The following is a 16,574-nucleotide window of genomic DNA, read 5'->3' as shown; positions in this document are numbered from 1 at the left end:
TTAGATTGGGTGGGAGAGTGTGGTGGACAGGTAATCCTTCCCTCACATAAAATCCACCCCAGGTTTCTCGCAGATGGTGGACGATACACTATTTAAAATGCTGCCTATTTTTGTGGTATTTTCAGCTGTATTTCCTTGTTACCTCTCAAACATATCACAGATTATTCTAAATAATTTTTTAAATCCCATTATAGATGGAATTTAAATACTGCCCAATTGCACTGGTTCATGGTAGATTTTACATTTGCTGATATGTAAACGAGTTTGAGCAACAGTCAAGAAAAATCAGTATTTAAAACTAGTGTTATTTGCACAGAATCACAGAGTGCAGAAGAGGCCCTTCAGCCCATTGAGTCTGCACCTGACTTACCTACCTAATCCCATTTACCAGCGCTTGGCCCATAGCCTTGAATGTTATGACATGCCAAGTGCTCACCCAGGTGCTTTTTAAAGGATGTGAGGTAACCCGCCTCCACCACCCTCCCAGGCTGCGTATTCCAAACCGTCACCACCCTCTGGGTAAAAAAGTTTTTCTTCACACCCCCCTAAACCTCCTGCCCCTCACCTTGAACTTATGTCCCCTTGTGACTGACCCTATCCACCCTGTCCATGCCCCTCATAATCTTGTACACCTCGATCAGGTCGCCCCCCAGTCTTCTCTGCTCCAACGAAAACAACCTAAATCTATCCAACCTCTCTTCATAACTTAAATGTTTCATCCCAGGCAACATCCTGGTGAATCTCCTCTGCACCCCCTTCAGTGCAATCACATCCTTCCTATTTTGGCTGCAATTTGTACCCAGATAGCAACAAAAGTACTTCATTGGCTGTAAAGCACATCGAGACGTCTTGGGGTCATGAAAAGCACAAATACAAGTCTTTCTTTCTTACTTTTGGACTGTCCATTGCATCCATGCACCCAAAGCAAAAACTCTATCCTTCATGCTCTATCTTATCTGTTACCTAGGTTGTTGTCGAACAATTTCGGGGAAAACTCGCCATGAACAAAATCAAGATGTTTTGGAAAGCATTTGAGGCACAGGTTGAAACCCAATTCAGTAAGCAAAAATGTTGATACCAGGGCATCATAAAAATCAAAGTTTTCTTTAAAAATATCTGAAGGTTTAAGGGCAAATAATGATAGATAGCAACAAAATGCCATACAGGAAGGTTTAGTGAGGAATACAATCACATTGTGGAGGGGGAAAAAAACTCTTCCACTCAACAGGGATTGTCCCATCCTTCCTGTATGGATTTCCTGGATTATCAATTAACTTTCACATAGGATGGATAAACCACTTTCCTTCCTTTCCCACTTCCCTTTTGCAAAGAAAGTGGTCCATTGCCAGATTAAACAACATATACATTTCCCCCCAAAATCCATTAACATTGCATCAGAAAAATATTTTTTTTTAATGCTGCATCTTTATTTTCTGGTTTAGGAGAGGTTTCAATTGCTGCTTATAACAGGAACCTGCTTAGAAACAGGGTGAACGTTCCTCCAGTAAGTATTGTCTTACCTGAGGCTAACAAAAAAAAAATTCACACAGTCTGCCTGTTAAAAACATTAAACATGGAGTTCTTCACCACAGCCTAACTGCTGAAAGATCTATGCTAGAGCAAGACACCCCATGTCAAAAATTACTTCTTAACCATGAACTCTGCATGATGAAAAAGCATAACAATCAGTCTTTGTCCATGGTGTTTTTTTTAAAATAAATATTCAACACACTTAATGGAACTGTCATTATCCAATCCACTTACAATTAAATATTATAGAAAACAGCAGTTCAGTTTAATTGCGTTCATTGTGTTATATAGCTGCCAGTCAATAATCTGCACCAAATATTAATATTTGCTGCTACATTTTAATTATACTGCCACATGAATATGGTTTAAAATGACTTACTTCTACATCTAGAGCAACGACTCCGATCATACTCTATTAACTCAGCACGCTTAATATGCTCTTTGGAAAATATTCTTGCGTGGTCCTTCTCATGGCGCAAACGAGCCGCTTCTTCTTTGGCAAATACACCCAAGTCTTGGGTATATCTGCCATACATCTAATAATAAAATGGAAAAACAATCAAATAAATAAATAACAAACAAGAGGGGCATTGTCAACACCATATTAATGAAGGGCCACATTCCCATCCCAAATTCAAACTTCTGTTTATCTTCATCACCTCTGCTGATTTGATAAGCATTCAACCAAGGCAACCTTCTCCTATAATGGAACCAACTACAGACAGTTCCTCAAAGAGGGATGTCTAGAATTACTGCATGTGCTGTTGACAGATGTTGCTGAGGTGCATGATTATAGTTCCACTACCACTGTACTTTTGGCACATTTTCTGACTGAAATTATCACTTTTTGTGGCAAAACACCAGTTAGCTACCAGGACAAGCCCAGTTTTAATTCTCATTTACCCAATAAAAATGCATACTCTAGCTGTTGCAAATAAACACGTTAATGGGTGGGAACTACAAATAATAAAATGGTTTTATAGAGGCGGAGAGGGCTCAGCACACAAGAAAAGCATTATGCTGCAATCAATGCCAGACAATGTGTGAGGAGGGGAAGGATTGGGGAGCTCTAGAATATTGGCCCAAAATTTTCCAGCCAGCATTGGAACCCCTGTATCCAAGGCAGATCAGGCAGAAAATTACCTACTTATCTCCGTACAATTTTCCTGGCCAAATTTCCAATGGAGGGTCCTGCAGAACTCCCTCAGTGCAGGAATCCAGAGAGAGAGCAGCAAAGAGAACCTGCGCAGAAGCCACCGCATTTTCATGTTGGAAGGTCCCCAAGCCTCTCGCTGTGTTAATGAATGAATGTGAGGGGGGAATGGGTAAGCGAATAGGTATGTGAGGTAAATGGGTAGGGTGGCAGCTGGGTCGGTGGGTTGGAGGGATCGAGGGAGGAGTCAGGGAGGAGACAGTGGCATCAATGAGAGTGATTTGGCACGGGGTCAGTTGTATAGTTACCCAGGAGTTAGGCTAAGATTTTTCTGTCTTGCATTTCCTGCATAACTATTCAGGTAAGTAAGTCTGAACTGTCCAACGTCTCAGACTCTAACTCTGAGTCAGCTGTATAAAACACTAGCTAGGCGAAAGCTGGAGTACTGTGTGCAGTTCTGGTCACCACACTATAGGAAGGATGTGATTGCGCTGGAGAGGGTGCAGAGGAGATTCACAAAGATGTAGCCTGGGCAAGAGCATTTCAGCTATGAAGAGAGACTGGGTAGTCTAGGGTTTTTTCCTTAGAGCAGAGAAGGCTGAGGGCACACCTGATAGAGGAATACAAAATTGTGAGGGGCATAGATGGTGCAGATAGGAAGAAACTTTTCCCCTTAGCGAAGGTGTCAATAACCAGGGGGGCAGAGATTTAAGGTAAGTAGCAGGAGGTTTAGAGGGGATTTGAGGAAAGACTTTTTCACCCAGAAGGTGGTTGGAATCTGGAACACACTATCTGAGGAGGTGGTAGAGGCAGGAACCCTCACAACATTTTAGTAGTATTTAGATGAACACTTGAAATGCCATTGCATACAGGACTACGGGCCAAGTGCTGGAAAGTGGGTTTAGAATTGATAGGTGCTTGATGGCAGGTATGGACATGATGGGCTGAAGGGCCCGTTTCCATGCTGTATAACTCCAGGGCTCTATGACTTTGTTTGGAGGGTCCCGGGGAGCAAGGGAATTGCCCATCAGAAGTTCAAACTTCCCGGGCGATTCCCACGGAGTCAATGAATCAGGACTTCCACAGGGTCCTGGTGCTCATCTTGTGTTGTACGTTCAGTCTCTGACGATCCAGAGTTGGGAGATCTAGGCTATTATTCCAGTGATGTTGGCAATGGCAGATTGCACTGACTCAATGGTGACAATTCTCACCCGAGTCAGAGGGTCACGGGTTCAAACCCCATTCCAGAGGCGCAAACGGATAATCCCAGTTTCACAGGTTATCTTGACGTTGATCTTGATGCGGTTTGTGAAAATTTGCTGCTTGCAGATTTGCTACTGCAATGCCCTACGTTATAATCATGACTATGGTCCAGAGTACCTTGCACTTTGGGAAACCCTGACACCTGAAATGCATGATATAAATGCAAGCCTTTTTTAAAAAAAGTAAGACTAGGTGTGCAGGCAATTCCCTTGATCATTCGGTTCACAAAGTCAAAGTCATATATTTGAACAGGGTTTTGTTTCCTTTAAAAACAGAACCTGAGTGTTGCTGAAAAGAGAGAGACCTTTTTGTCAAAGCTTTTCATCTTGCACTCATCAGCACAATTTACAAGAAAACACCGACGTCAGGGGAAAACAACATATTTATACTGTATGAAAACAGAGTGCTGATTGGTTGGCAAGTGGACTCTGATTGCTAGAGTCATTGCTATGGAGAATGCACCAATTTACAGTGACTGACAGTTAACTGCCAAGCATTATTTGAAATTTAAACCAGGCAGCTTGACACCGATTGGTCAAAACATTGCCCTGGGGAATGAACCACTTATTTTGTTTAGCTGTAATAGGCGCAACGTGTATACAAAAACAGAAAATGCTGGAAAAACTCAGCAGATCTAGCAGCATTCTTTGAAGAAGGGTCATACTGATTCGAAACTTTAACTCTGTTTCTCCTTCCACAGGTGCTGCTAGACCTACTGTGTTTTTCCAGCATTTTCTGTTTTTGTTTCAAATTTCCAGCATTCGCAGTATTTTGCTTTTATCGCAATGTGTGTACATGTTCTTTATGTCTGCAAAGAACAGGGCCCTGTGTATTAATATGTGCAGCTTCTGGTACACGCAAATGTGCCACACTGCGAACCCAACAGACAATCTTAAATTGGTCGTCAGCGTAATTCTTGACAAACATGTCTCTTTTTTTCAGCAATATTCCTTTAAAATATTATTTTCTTTGCAGTGGGAAAGTTGGGGCAGGGGGGGTGAAAGCAGGTTATTTTCAATGCTATGATGTTACATATAAGCAGCTGGATAACATTTCTATTGCATAATAATATGTTTCAATCTGATCTGCACCATCATGTTAAAGCATTACGACAGGTTTAGATCAGTTAGAAACAGAAAAGCTGTTTCCATTAGCTGATCATACAAAAGACTAGGCAACACAGGTTTAAGGTTTTGGCCAAAAGATGCAGGGGTTGCGATAAAGAACATTTTTTTTTAAAACAAAGGTAAGTGGAACTTGCTGCCTACAGAGGTGGTAAAAGCGGAGACAATGATTGATTTCAAAAGAAATTGAATGGGTACTAGAAGGAAATAAACTTGTCGGGCTGTGGGGGAATATGACTGACTGGATTGCTTTACAAAGAACATGCATGGACTTGATGGGCTTAATGGCTCCTTCTGTACTGGAATGAATTTACGACTCCAAGACTATTTGACAAATGGAAAAAAAAAATGCCTGTTTCTCATTGACCATTTAAATTTTAGTCAGAACATTGAATTAAACCGAATGAAACACAAGTTTTATTATTATTTTCATAATAAACTATATTGTGTGGCGTAGCAAACTGTCACCGTTTACCATCACCAGGTCTCTTCATGGAATAACTGAAAACAGACTGCCCATTCTCAACGAACCAAAAAGCAGTGGCCCATGATGAAGAACAAAGACCTATTAAACGTCCTGTTCCAAACTCCACTGGTTTGGGTGTGATAGAGGTGATGGGGAGGCAATGGCGTAGTGGTATTGTAGCTGGACTAGTAATATTCTGGGGACCTGGATTCGAATCCCGCCACAGATGATGTTGGAATTTGAATTTAATAAAATCTGGAATTAAAAGTCTAATGATGATCATGGAATTGTCAATTGTTGTAAAAACCCATCTGGTTCACTAATGCCCTTTAGGGAAGGAATTCTGCTGTCTGGCCTACATGTGACTCCAGACCCACAGCAATGCGGTTGACTCTTAAATGGCCTAGCAAGCCACTCAGCTGTAACAAACTGCTACAAAGTCACAAAAAATGAATGAAACCTGATGGACCAACTGGCATCGGCCTAGGTACTGGAAACGACAATGGCAATCTCAGTCCTGTCGACCCTGCAAAGTTCTCTTCACTAACATCTGGGGGCAAGTGCCGAAATTGGGAGAGCTGGCTCACAGACTAGTCAAGCCTGACATCCTCACGGAATCATACCTTATAGAACATGTCCCAGACACCACCACCACCATCCCTGTGTATGTCCGGTCCCACTGGCAGGACAGGCCCAGCAGAGGTGGTTGCACAGTTGTATAGTCGGGAGGGAGTTGCCCTGGGAGTCCTCAACATTATTGGACCTGACCATCTTTCATCAAACGAGATGGACCCCACCAATAGAAACAACCCCTGTTGTCACCTTACATTAAAGGAATATGATTCAGTTGGTTGTACTCTCACCCCAAAGGCTGGGGTTTCAAGTTCAATCCCAGAGACCGAAGCACACAAATCTTAGCTGACGTGGCAGTGCAGTACTGAGGAAGCTGTGTGTAAAATTGACTGCTGCTTTTCCAGCATTACAATAGTGATTGCATGTCAAAAGCTGTAATGTGCTTTAGAACATCTGAAGGTCATGAAAGGCTCTATATAATTGCAAGCCTTGCTAGCCTTTATTCCTAATTATTCCATAGAGGTAAGCAGATACATGTGACAACACATGTCTAACCAATCACATGACTTTGTCAAAAACGGGATGAAACTCAGCCATAATGCGAAAGAACAGGTATTTTTAAAAAGACTAATCATGAAATAGAGATAGTGGGGAAAAGGTGCCCAAACATTTTTGACCCATGGATCTGCACATCAGGTAGGGGCCTAAACGTCAAATGAGTTTAGTTGTAAAGCCCAAAACTAATATAAAAAAAGACAGACTTGCATTTATATAGCACTTTTCGTGACCACCTGACCACGAGCCAAGTAAGTGCTTTTGAAGTGTAGTCACTGTTGTAATGTAGGACACGCAGCAGTCTACGTGCGCACAGCAAGCTCCCACAAACAGATCGAGTGATAAATGTTGCTGTTGACACCAAGGATAACTCCCCTCCTCCTGTTCTAAATAGGGCCATGGGGTCTTTCCCATCCACCCAAACTGGCAGATTCAGTTTAACATCTCATCTGAAAGGTGGCAGCTCTAACAGTGCAGTGTTCCATCATAATGCCTTGATTTTTGTGCCTAAGCCCTGGAGTCAGACTTCAATCCATAGTCTTGTGATTTAGAGGTGAAAGTGCCACAAAACTGAGCCATGGTTGTCCAAAAAGTACAGGCCATTAGCTAAGACAAAACTAACTAAACAAACAAGGAACGGGAATACACGATGAATGGTAGGACCCTAGGAAGTACCGAGGATCAGAGGGACCTTGGTGTACATGTCCACCGGTCCCTTAAGGTAGCGGGACTGGTAGATAAGGTGGTTAAGAAGGCATATGGGATATTTGCCTTTAATAGCCGAGGCATTGAATATAAGAGCAGGGAGGTTATGCTGGAACTGTATAAAATGCTGGTTAGGCCACAGCTAGAGTATTGCATACAGTTCTGGAATCCATGTTATAGGAAGGGTGTGATTGCACTAGAGACAGTGCAGAAGAGATTTAACAGGATGTTGCCTGGGCTGGAGCGTTTTAGTTACAAGGAGAGATTGGTAAACTGGGGTTATTTTCCTTGGAGCAGAGGAGATTGAGGAGGGACATAATTGAGGTGTATAAAATTATGAGGGGCATAGATAGGGTAGACAGGAAGGAACTTTTCCCCTTGGTGGAGGGATCAATAACCAGGGGGCATAGATTTAAGGTAAGGGGCAAGAGGTTTAGAGGGGATGTGAGGAAGAACTTTTTCACCCAGAGGGTGGTAGGAATCTGGAACTCACTGCCTGAAAGGGTGGTAGAGGCAGAAACCTCATAACATTTAAGAAGTATTTGGATGTGCACTTGCGATGCCATGGCATACAAGGCTATGGGCCTAGTGCTCGAAAATGGGATTAGAATAGTTAGGTACGTGTTTGACTGGCGCAGACTCGATGGGCCAAAGGGCCTTTTTCTGTGCCGTAGACCTCTATGACTATGATCAGTTTGGCATTGCAACTGCTAATCTGCAGACATCTGCAATTTAACATGAATTATAATTACCATTGGTAATTTTAAAATTAATTTCAACTCCCTTATTACCCTTCAAGTTCCAGAAACATAGACAGATGTTTAATCAAGTCTTAAACGACTGTTCTCGCTTTTCTGGCTTGTTCGGATTGCCTGGCGATGCAGTCATACACTTAGCATCAGCATGATAGCAGTACCATCGCTGAAGTAGATGATTGGACAACATGGTGCTCAATGTGGGGCAGAGGTCATTTATCCTGCACATATTGTACTTTGGCATATGTGTGCACATTAAAATGATGCATAATAATCAGAGCGCAGTGCTAGCAGTATAAATACATTCTGGGTTATCTTGCTACAATGATTATTCTTCAGATTGCTGACTAATTAGCAGTGCTAAAGCTCCAAAAAACACAGAAAGAGCTGGAAAAACTCAAGGTCTGACAGCATCTGTGGGAAGGGAAAGAGTTAACATTTCAAGTTGAATATGACTCTTCTTTGGAACTTAAGGGACGTAGAAATGTCCACACATTTCACACATAAAAGGTCTGAAATTGGTTAGAGAGCAGGAGACATTAAATAACAAAGATGCCGTGGAACAAAAGGCAAAGGGAGCCATAATGGTTACAATAAAGAAACAAAGCATTTGTCCAGAATAAGCGTTAATGGCAGAATAATGAACACCTCAGTCTGAAAGCAAAAACATGAAAGTAAGATACAGACTGGCACTTGGCAAAAAAAAAAGCAAATCAAAATGGAGCACAAAGTCTATGATCTGAAATTGTTGAACACAATGTTGAGCCCAGAAGGCTATAAAATGCCTAGTTGGAAGATGAGGTGTTGCTCCTCAAGCTTGTGTCAAGCTTCACAGGAACATTGCAGCAGGCTGAGGATAGAAATGTGAGCATGAGAGCAAGGTGACAAATTAAACTTCAATCATAGTTTAGTAAAGATAGGATGGTGCATATATATTAAAATATTGCTTAAGAAAGAGACACGTCTAAACTTTTTGTCTTGCACTCATCAGGACACTTCACAAGCACTATGTGTTAATACATATATTAATACACAGGGCCCTGTTCTTTGCAGTCAGAAAAAACATGTACACACATTGTGCCTGTTTCAGCTAAACAAAATAAGTAACAGCCATTTACTGACTCTTTCCTCAGGGTAAGGCCTTGCCCAATTGGGATGAAGCTGCCTGGTTTAAATTTCAAACAATACTCGGCAGTTAACTGTCAGTCACTATCACTGGTGCATTCTCCATGGCAACGCCACTTGCGAACCAATCAGCACTCTCTTCACACGGTATAAATTGTTGTTTTTCTCCTTATATTGGTATTCTTGCGAAGTATCCTGATGAGTGCAAGATAAAAAGCTTAGACATGTCTCTTTTTTCGGCAATATTCAAGTTCTGTACTACCAAACAGGTAAAATAGTAAGTTTCAATATATCATTAGGACATGCACCTGCAATGGTCACTGCATTACTTTATTGGCACATACTGCCTACTGTAAATGGCGTTATAACTTTCAGCTCTTTCACAAGTGACACAAAAGCAAAATATTGCAGATGCTGGAAATCTGAAAAAAATCAGGTCAGGCAGCATCTGTGGTGTGAGAAACAGGGTGAAAGTTTTATGTTAATGATGCTTTTTTGTCAAAATCCATTTACTAGATCTGCTGAATACTTCCACTATCTTTTGTTACTATATTTTACCAACTGTCTGTCCAATGAGGTCATAGATGCTATGAACAAAATTCAAATAAAATTAGCAAAAGAAAATGGTTGAACTTTAAAATAGCAACACCAATGCTCTAGTACAGTCTAGGAAAACAATCAGATACTCTGCACAAACATTCTTATGAGGAAACCCATGCTTCTCAAATAATTAGACCAGGAACTGCCAAGAATGAGCAAAAGCAGCAGTCTATCATCACACCACATTCACAGAATGATGATTGGAACAGACAACTATTGAATTCAAATGCCTTAAGCTTCTAGGGCATGCTTTGTGGCTGTGACAGATAGATGTTCTTCACATCATCTCTCACTGTACATTGATGGTTTGCCTTCCAGATTAAATAACCCCAAGAATATTGTTCTCAGATTAGTCATCAGAAAAATGTTAATATTGCTGAACTACTCAAACTTTCCCTCTTACTACATCCACTTTTTGAAAATTATACAAATTTGCACAATATTATAAAATCAAGAGGCAAAAAGAAGCAAACTAGGAGTATTAATCCTGTTATTTACTTCACAATATGGATCATTTTATAAGTATACGGATTCAAACATTAAGCATTCTTTTCCTGTTATAATGATGTACTTGGGTGGGTAGATTACCCACACTGCTGTTGAACAACAGGCAAATGAGAAGAATAACCCTGCAACAGATTCAAACAGAGTACTATAAACACATTCAACAGGCAGAAAAGGGTTTTCTAACTACGAAGATAATGTGGACATGGTAGATATTGTTAAATCCCACCAGCAAAGATAAATTTGGCTCCAAGGTATTTCAAATATTTTATTGCCAAATGCAAATGTTTTGCCCATTATCGATATTATGGGCTAGAAACATTAAGCGTATTCCTCATGCATATAACATTACAAAATGAAAATGACATGGTCACCGTGTGTGACCCACAGCACCAGCATTTTGGCAAGAGGTCAAGTGGGATTCCCCTTGCTGTCCCAGATTTAGACACCATTGGAATTTTTGGATTGCATTGCACCTTTATAACACAGCTCCAGTCATTACTTACCCTGCTTGCACCCACTGCCGGCAGTGACTTGTTGACAACTACATCCCAGAAAACCATATGTCCTCAAATATTCAATCCACATATCTTAATACATGTTACAAAGTAAGTCACTGCAGTGAACCAACAGAAAAGGCAAACTATGTAAATACCGAGGGGGAAAAAGCACCATGGTTGATGGAATACATTTACAGCAGTGAGGACATCATTAGGGATTTCCAATCATGAACAGTTTGAATTACTATTATGTTCAAATGATTAACAAATCAAACCTAGACGGCAATGCATTTGGTTACTTCCTGTAGATAGTGCGCGAGCAGTGATAATCACTAATCTCATTTCCTAGTGCACGTTTATAATTCTAAATGAAATACAGCCTTTTGTATGGAGCAATTTACTTTGGCCCAAGAACAATGAAGGTACACTGGGTCCCCAGGGCAATACATTTATCTGAAATTTAAGCCTCTGGTCTGAAATGCTTTGGTTTAAATAATAAAAGACTCCAGAGATCAGAAAAAGGTCCACCCACAATTAACCTACTGCCCTGTATTATACAACCAAGAGCAAAAATAAAACAATTATTACTACTTGGCATGGCATTTTTTTTAAAAAATGTTACTTAAAAGTATATCATGGATGAAGGGGCAGACATTTTTCCAGTCACTGCAGATTATCCCCTATTAACTTATGGTTCAGTATTGTAGAACTAAAGGCATGAGATACACATAATTACTGTTAATATGGATGTAAATTTTAAACTTGAAATTCTTTAAGGTTAACAAGAAGGTCACAAAGTCTTCCAAGAGCATCGCAGATTAATTTTTAAATTGAACATGAATTAAAAACTAGAAACTGACTAACATGAATGATGGTGTCAGGGTCAAGGGTGTCACAGAGCGGCTGCAGGACAACATTCTTCCGGGGGAGGGTGAACAGGCAGAGGTCGTGGTCCATATTGGTACCGATGACTTAGGTAGGAAAGGGGATGTGGTCCTGCAATCAGAATTTAGGGAGCTGGGTAGAAAGTTAGCAAGCAGGGCCTCAAATGTAGTAATCTCCGGATTACTCCCCGTGCCACGTGCCAGTGAGTACAGAAATCGGAGGATAAAACAGATGAATGCGTGGCTGGAAAGATGGTGCAGGAGGGAGTGCTTTAGATTCCTGGGACACTGGGACTGGTTCTGGGAAATGGCACCTGTACAAGCCGGACGACGGGTTGCACCTGAACAGAGCTGGGACTGAGTTCTTTGCGCGGCGTTTTGCTAGTGCTGTTAGGAGGGCTTTAAACTAACTCGGCAGGGGTGTGGGAACCAGGAGAGAATATGAGAGAGGAATACCAGGGTGCACAAAATACTGGGAGAGACAGATAGAACTAATATAGAGAATAGCAAGTTAATAGGTGGAGTCAAGGGGAGGGACAAAGTAACAGATTTTAAAATCAGGGTTACTATGCATGTATGTGAATGCACAGAGTATAGTAAATAAGATTGGGGAGTTACAGGCGCAGATTGCCATGTGGAAATATGATGTGGTTATAATAGAGACCTGGCTCAAGGAAGGGCAGAACTGGCTGCTACATATTCCTGGGTACAAGGGGTTCAGAAAAGATAAGAAAGGAAGGAAAGGAGGAAGGATGGTATTGGTTAAGGAGAGCATTGCAGTGCTGGAGAAAAAGGAGGATGTCCCAGAGGGTTCAAGGACAGAATCAATTTGGCTAGAGCTAAGGAACAAAAAGGGTGCAATACAGACTGCCAACTAGTGAGAAGGATGTAGAAGAACAAATCTGCTGCAGGGAAATTACAGAGAGATGCAAGCATTATAGAGTAATTATAATGGGGAGCTTTAATTACCTGAATGTAGACTGAGACAGTGGTAGTGTAAAGGGCAGAGAGGGGCAAAAGTTCATAGGTTGTGTTCAGGAACATTTTCTACAGCAGTATGTGTCCAATCCAACATGAAAAGATGCACTGTTGGACCTGGTTCTTGGAAATGTGGTGGGCCAAGTAGATCAAGGGTCAGTGGGGGACCATTTAGGATATTAGTGATCATTGTATTGTACGTTTTAGGATGATGATAGAAAAGGACGATAGGCAATCCAGAGTAAGAATAATTAACTGGACGAGAGCCGACTTCGATGGGGCAAGAACGGAGCTGGGCCAGATAGACTGGAACGAAAGATTGGCGGTAAAAACTATAGCTGAACAATGGGCTACCGTCCAAAGGAATTGGTTCGGGGACAGTCAAGATATATTCCATCGAAAGGGAAAGGCAGGGCAAACAAATGGAGAGCGTCATGGGTGATAAAGAAGATAGAAATTAAGATCAAGAAAAAGTGTGCTTATGGCTGGTGTCAGGTAGAAAATTCAATTGAGAACCAAGGGGAATACAGAAGGTTCAGAGGGGAAGTGATAAAGCATATAGGAGAAGCGAAGACGAGTTATGAGAAAAGACTGGCAGGCAACATAAAGGGGAATCCCAAAGTCTTCTATAGGTATATAAATAGTAAAAAGGTGGTAAAAGGAGTAGAGCTAATCAGGGACCTAAAAGGGAATTTACACATGGACGAAGGGGACATGGCTGAGGTATCAAGTGAATACTTTGCATCCCTCTTTACCAAGGAGGTAGATGCTTCTCAGCCACGGTGACAGATGAGGAAACTTTGTCACTAGAAGGGTTCAAAATTGATAAGGAGGAAGTGTTGAGTAGACTGTCAGTACTTAAAATTGACAAGGCACTGGGACTGGACAAGATGTATCCAAGGATATTGAAGGAAGAGAGAGTAGAAATTGCAGGGACACTGGCCATAATTTTTCAGCCTTCCCTAGACTCAAGGGAGGCTTTGGAATACACTTTGGAAGGAGTAATTTGACAAGGGAGTATTCAATGAACGGCATGACACTAGGAAATTCTGAGGAACAAGGGGACCTTCGCATGTGTGTCCATAGATCTCTGAAGGTGGAGGGGCATGTTAGTGAGGTAGTGAAAAAGGCATATGGGACACTTGCCTTTATCAATCGAGGCATAGATTACAAAAGTAGGGAGGTCATGTTGGAGTTCTATAGAACCTTGGTGAGGCCACAGCTAGAGTACTGTGTGCAGTTCTGGTCGCCACATTATAGGAAGGATGTGATTGCACTAAAGGGGGTGCAGAAGAGGTTCACCAGGATGTTGCCTGGTTATGAAGATGAATAGGCTTGGGTTGTTTTTGTTGGAGCAGAGAAGACTGAGGGGCGACCTGATCGAGGTGTACAAGATTATGAGGGGCATGGACAGGGTGGATAGGGAGCAGCTGTTCCCCTTAGTTGAAGGGTCAGTCATGAGGGGACATAAGTTCAAGGTGAGGGGGCAGGAGGTTTAGGGGGGATGTGAGGAAAAACTTTTTTACCCAGAGGGTGGTGACGGTCTGGAATGCACTGCCTGAGAGGGTGGTGGAGGCGGGTTGCCTCACATCCTTTAAAAATTACCTGGTTAAGCACTTGGCACCTCATAACATTCAAGGCTATGGGCCAAGTGCTGGTAAATGGGATTAGCTAGGTAGGTCAGGTGTTTCTCACATGTCGGTGCGGACTCGAATGGCCTCTTCTGCACTGTGAGATTTTGAGGTGCCAGAGGACTGGAGAATTGCAAACATTATGTCCTAATTATAAAAAGGTTGTAAGGATAGGCCCAGTAATGACAGACCAGTCAGTTTAACTTCAGTGGTGGGCAAGATTCTAGAAACAATTATTTTGGTATAGAATTAGTAGTCACATGGAAAATTATGGGTTGAGAAGGAAGAGCCAGCTTGGATTTCTAAAGGGGAAATTGTGTTTAACTAACTTGCTGAAGCTTTTTGAAGAGGTAACAGAAAAAGTCAATGAGGGTAATGCTGTTGATGTGGTGTACATGGACTTTCAAAAGGCATTTGATACAGTGCCACACAACAGGCTTGTGAAGAGTTGTTGAGAAGAGTTATTGCTCATGGAATAAAAGGGACAGTAGCAATGGTGGATACAAAACTGGCTGAAAAATAGGAAGCAGAAAGTAATGGTCAGTGGATATTTCTCAGGCTGGAAGGTTTGTAGTGAAGTTCCCCAGGGGACGGTATTGGGACCCTTGCTTTTCCTGACATATATTAATGATGTAAATCTTGGTGTGCAGGGGACAATTTCAAAGTTTGTGGATGATATGAAGCTTGAGTGTTGTAAACTGCGAGGACAGTATAGAAATTCAAAAGGACATAAACAAGTTGGTGGACTGGGCAGATAGATGGCAGATGAAGTTCAATGCAGAGAAGTGTGAGGTGACGCATTTTGGAGGGAAGAACATGGACGGACAATATAAAATAAGGGGTGAAATTTTGAAGGGGGTGCAGGAGTAGAAAGTGTATATGTGCATTGATCATTGAAGGTGGTGGGACAGGTGGAGGGAGCACTTAATAAAGCATATGGTATCCTGGGCTTTATTAATAGGAGCATAGAGTACAAGAACAAAGAGGTTATGCTGAATTTACATAAAACACTCATTAGACCTCAGCTGGAATATTGTGTACAGTTCTGGGCACCATATTACAGGAAGGATCTCAATAATTTGGAGAGAGTGTAGAAGAGGTTTACAACTCCAGGGATGGGAAACTTCAGTTATGAAGATAGATTGGAGAGGTTGGGACTGTTCTCCTTGGAGAGAAGCAGGCTAAGAGGAGATTTAATAGAGACATTCAAAATCATTAGGGGCCTGGACAGAGTCGATAGGGAGAAGCTGTTCCCACTCGTAAAAGAATCAAGAACAGGGGCACAGATTTAGTGATTTGCAATAGAAACAAATGACACGTGAGAAAAAACCTTTTCACACGAGTGATTTGGGTCTGGAATTTACTGCCTGGAAGTGTGGTGGAGACAGGTTCAATTGAGGCATTCAAGAAGGCATTAGATGATTATTTGAATAGAAACAATGTGCAGGGGTATGGGGAAAGGGCAGGGCAGTGGCACTAGAACATACTGCTCATTTGGAGAGCCAGTGCAGACACGATGGGCCGAATGGCCTCCTTCTGTGCCGTTAAAGTTCTGTGAAAAGCAGGTAAGTAAAACGTAAATGAATGGAAAGAGTTGTCAGCTGAACAGAAAACAATTAAAAGAACAAAATTTGCATTTATAGAGCATCTTTCAAATCCTGATGATATCCAACAACACTTTAGAGCCAATGAAACCTTTTGATCTCTATTATAACAATAAGATAGCAGAAAGAGTAACACAGTTAGCACGCACACAATAAGATAGCAGAAAGAGTAACACAGTTAGCACGCACACACGTGCAAGCACACACACGGGAATCAGGGGGAAACTCTCCACTGGTTTGTACCTAGCACAAAGGAAGATGATTGTGCTTATTGGAGGCCAATCAATTCAGCTCAGGGCATTGCTGCAGGAGTTTCTAAGGGTAGGTCCCAAATCCAACTATCTTCAGCTGCTTCAAGTGATATTCCCTCCATCATAAGGTCAGAAGTGGGGATGTTCATTAATGATTGCATAAATGCTCAGCATCATTCAAAACTCTTCAGATACTGAAGCAGTCCATGACCCCATGAAACAAGACCTGGACAACATTCAGTCTTGGGCTGATATGTGGCAAGTAACATTCATACCACACAACTGCCAGGTAATAACATTCTCCAACAAGAGAGACTAACCATCTCCCTTTGGATGTTCAGCAGCATTACCATCACTAAATCATCCCACCATC

General features: G+C 41.7%; 2 protein-coding genes across 4 annotated transcripts in view; one reads left to right on the top strand and one right to left on the bottom strand.

Annotated features, from left to right (window-relative positions):
- The window catches only part of LOC144693842 (chloride channel protein 2-like), a 597,263-nt gene that overhangs the window by 498,225 nt on the left and 82,464 nt on the right, over positions 1-16,574 (bottom strand). For both annotated transcript variants that reach the window (XM_078563927.1, XM_078563929.1), the window contains exon 2: positions 1,910-2,066. In XM_078563927.1, the coding sequence (XP_078420053.1) occupies positions 1,910-2,066 (157 nt within the window). The remainder of the gene's footprint in view (positions 1-1,909; positions 2,067-16,574) is intronic.
- Positions 1-16,574, top strand: part of LOC144693843 (heat shock protein beta-7-like) — a 566,165-nt gene that overhangs the window by 527,200 nt on the left and 22,391 nt on the right. The window lies entirely within an intron of this gene.

Source organism: Cetorhinus maximus, chromosome 19, assembly GCF_964194155.1.
Source record: "Cetorhinus maximus chromosome 19, sCetMax3.hap1.1, whole genome shotgun sequence".
Lineage (NCBI taxonomy): Eukaryota > Metazoa > Chordata > Chondrichthyes > Lamniformes > Cetorhinidae > Cetorhinus > Cetorhinus maximus.
Note: the sequence above shows the minus strand (reverse complement) of the source record. Positions and strands in the feature narration are given on the sequence as shown.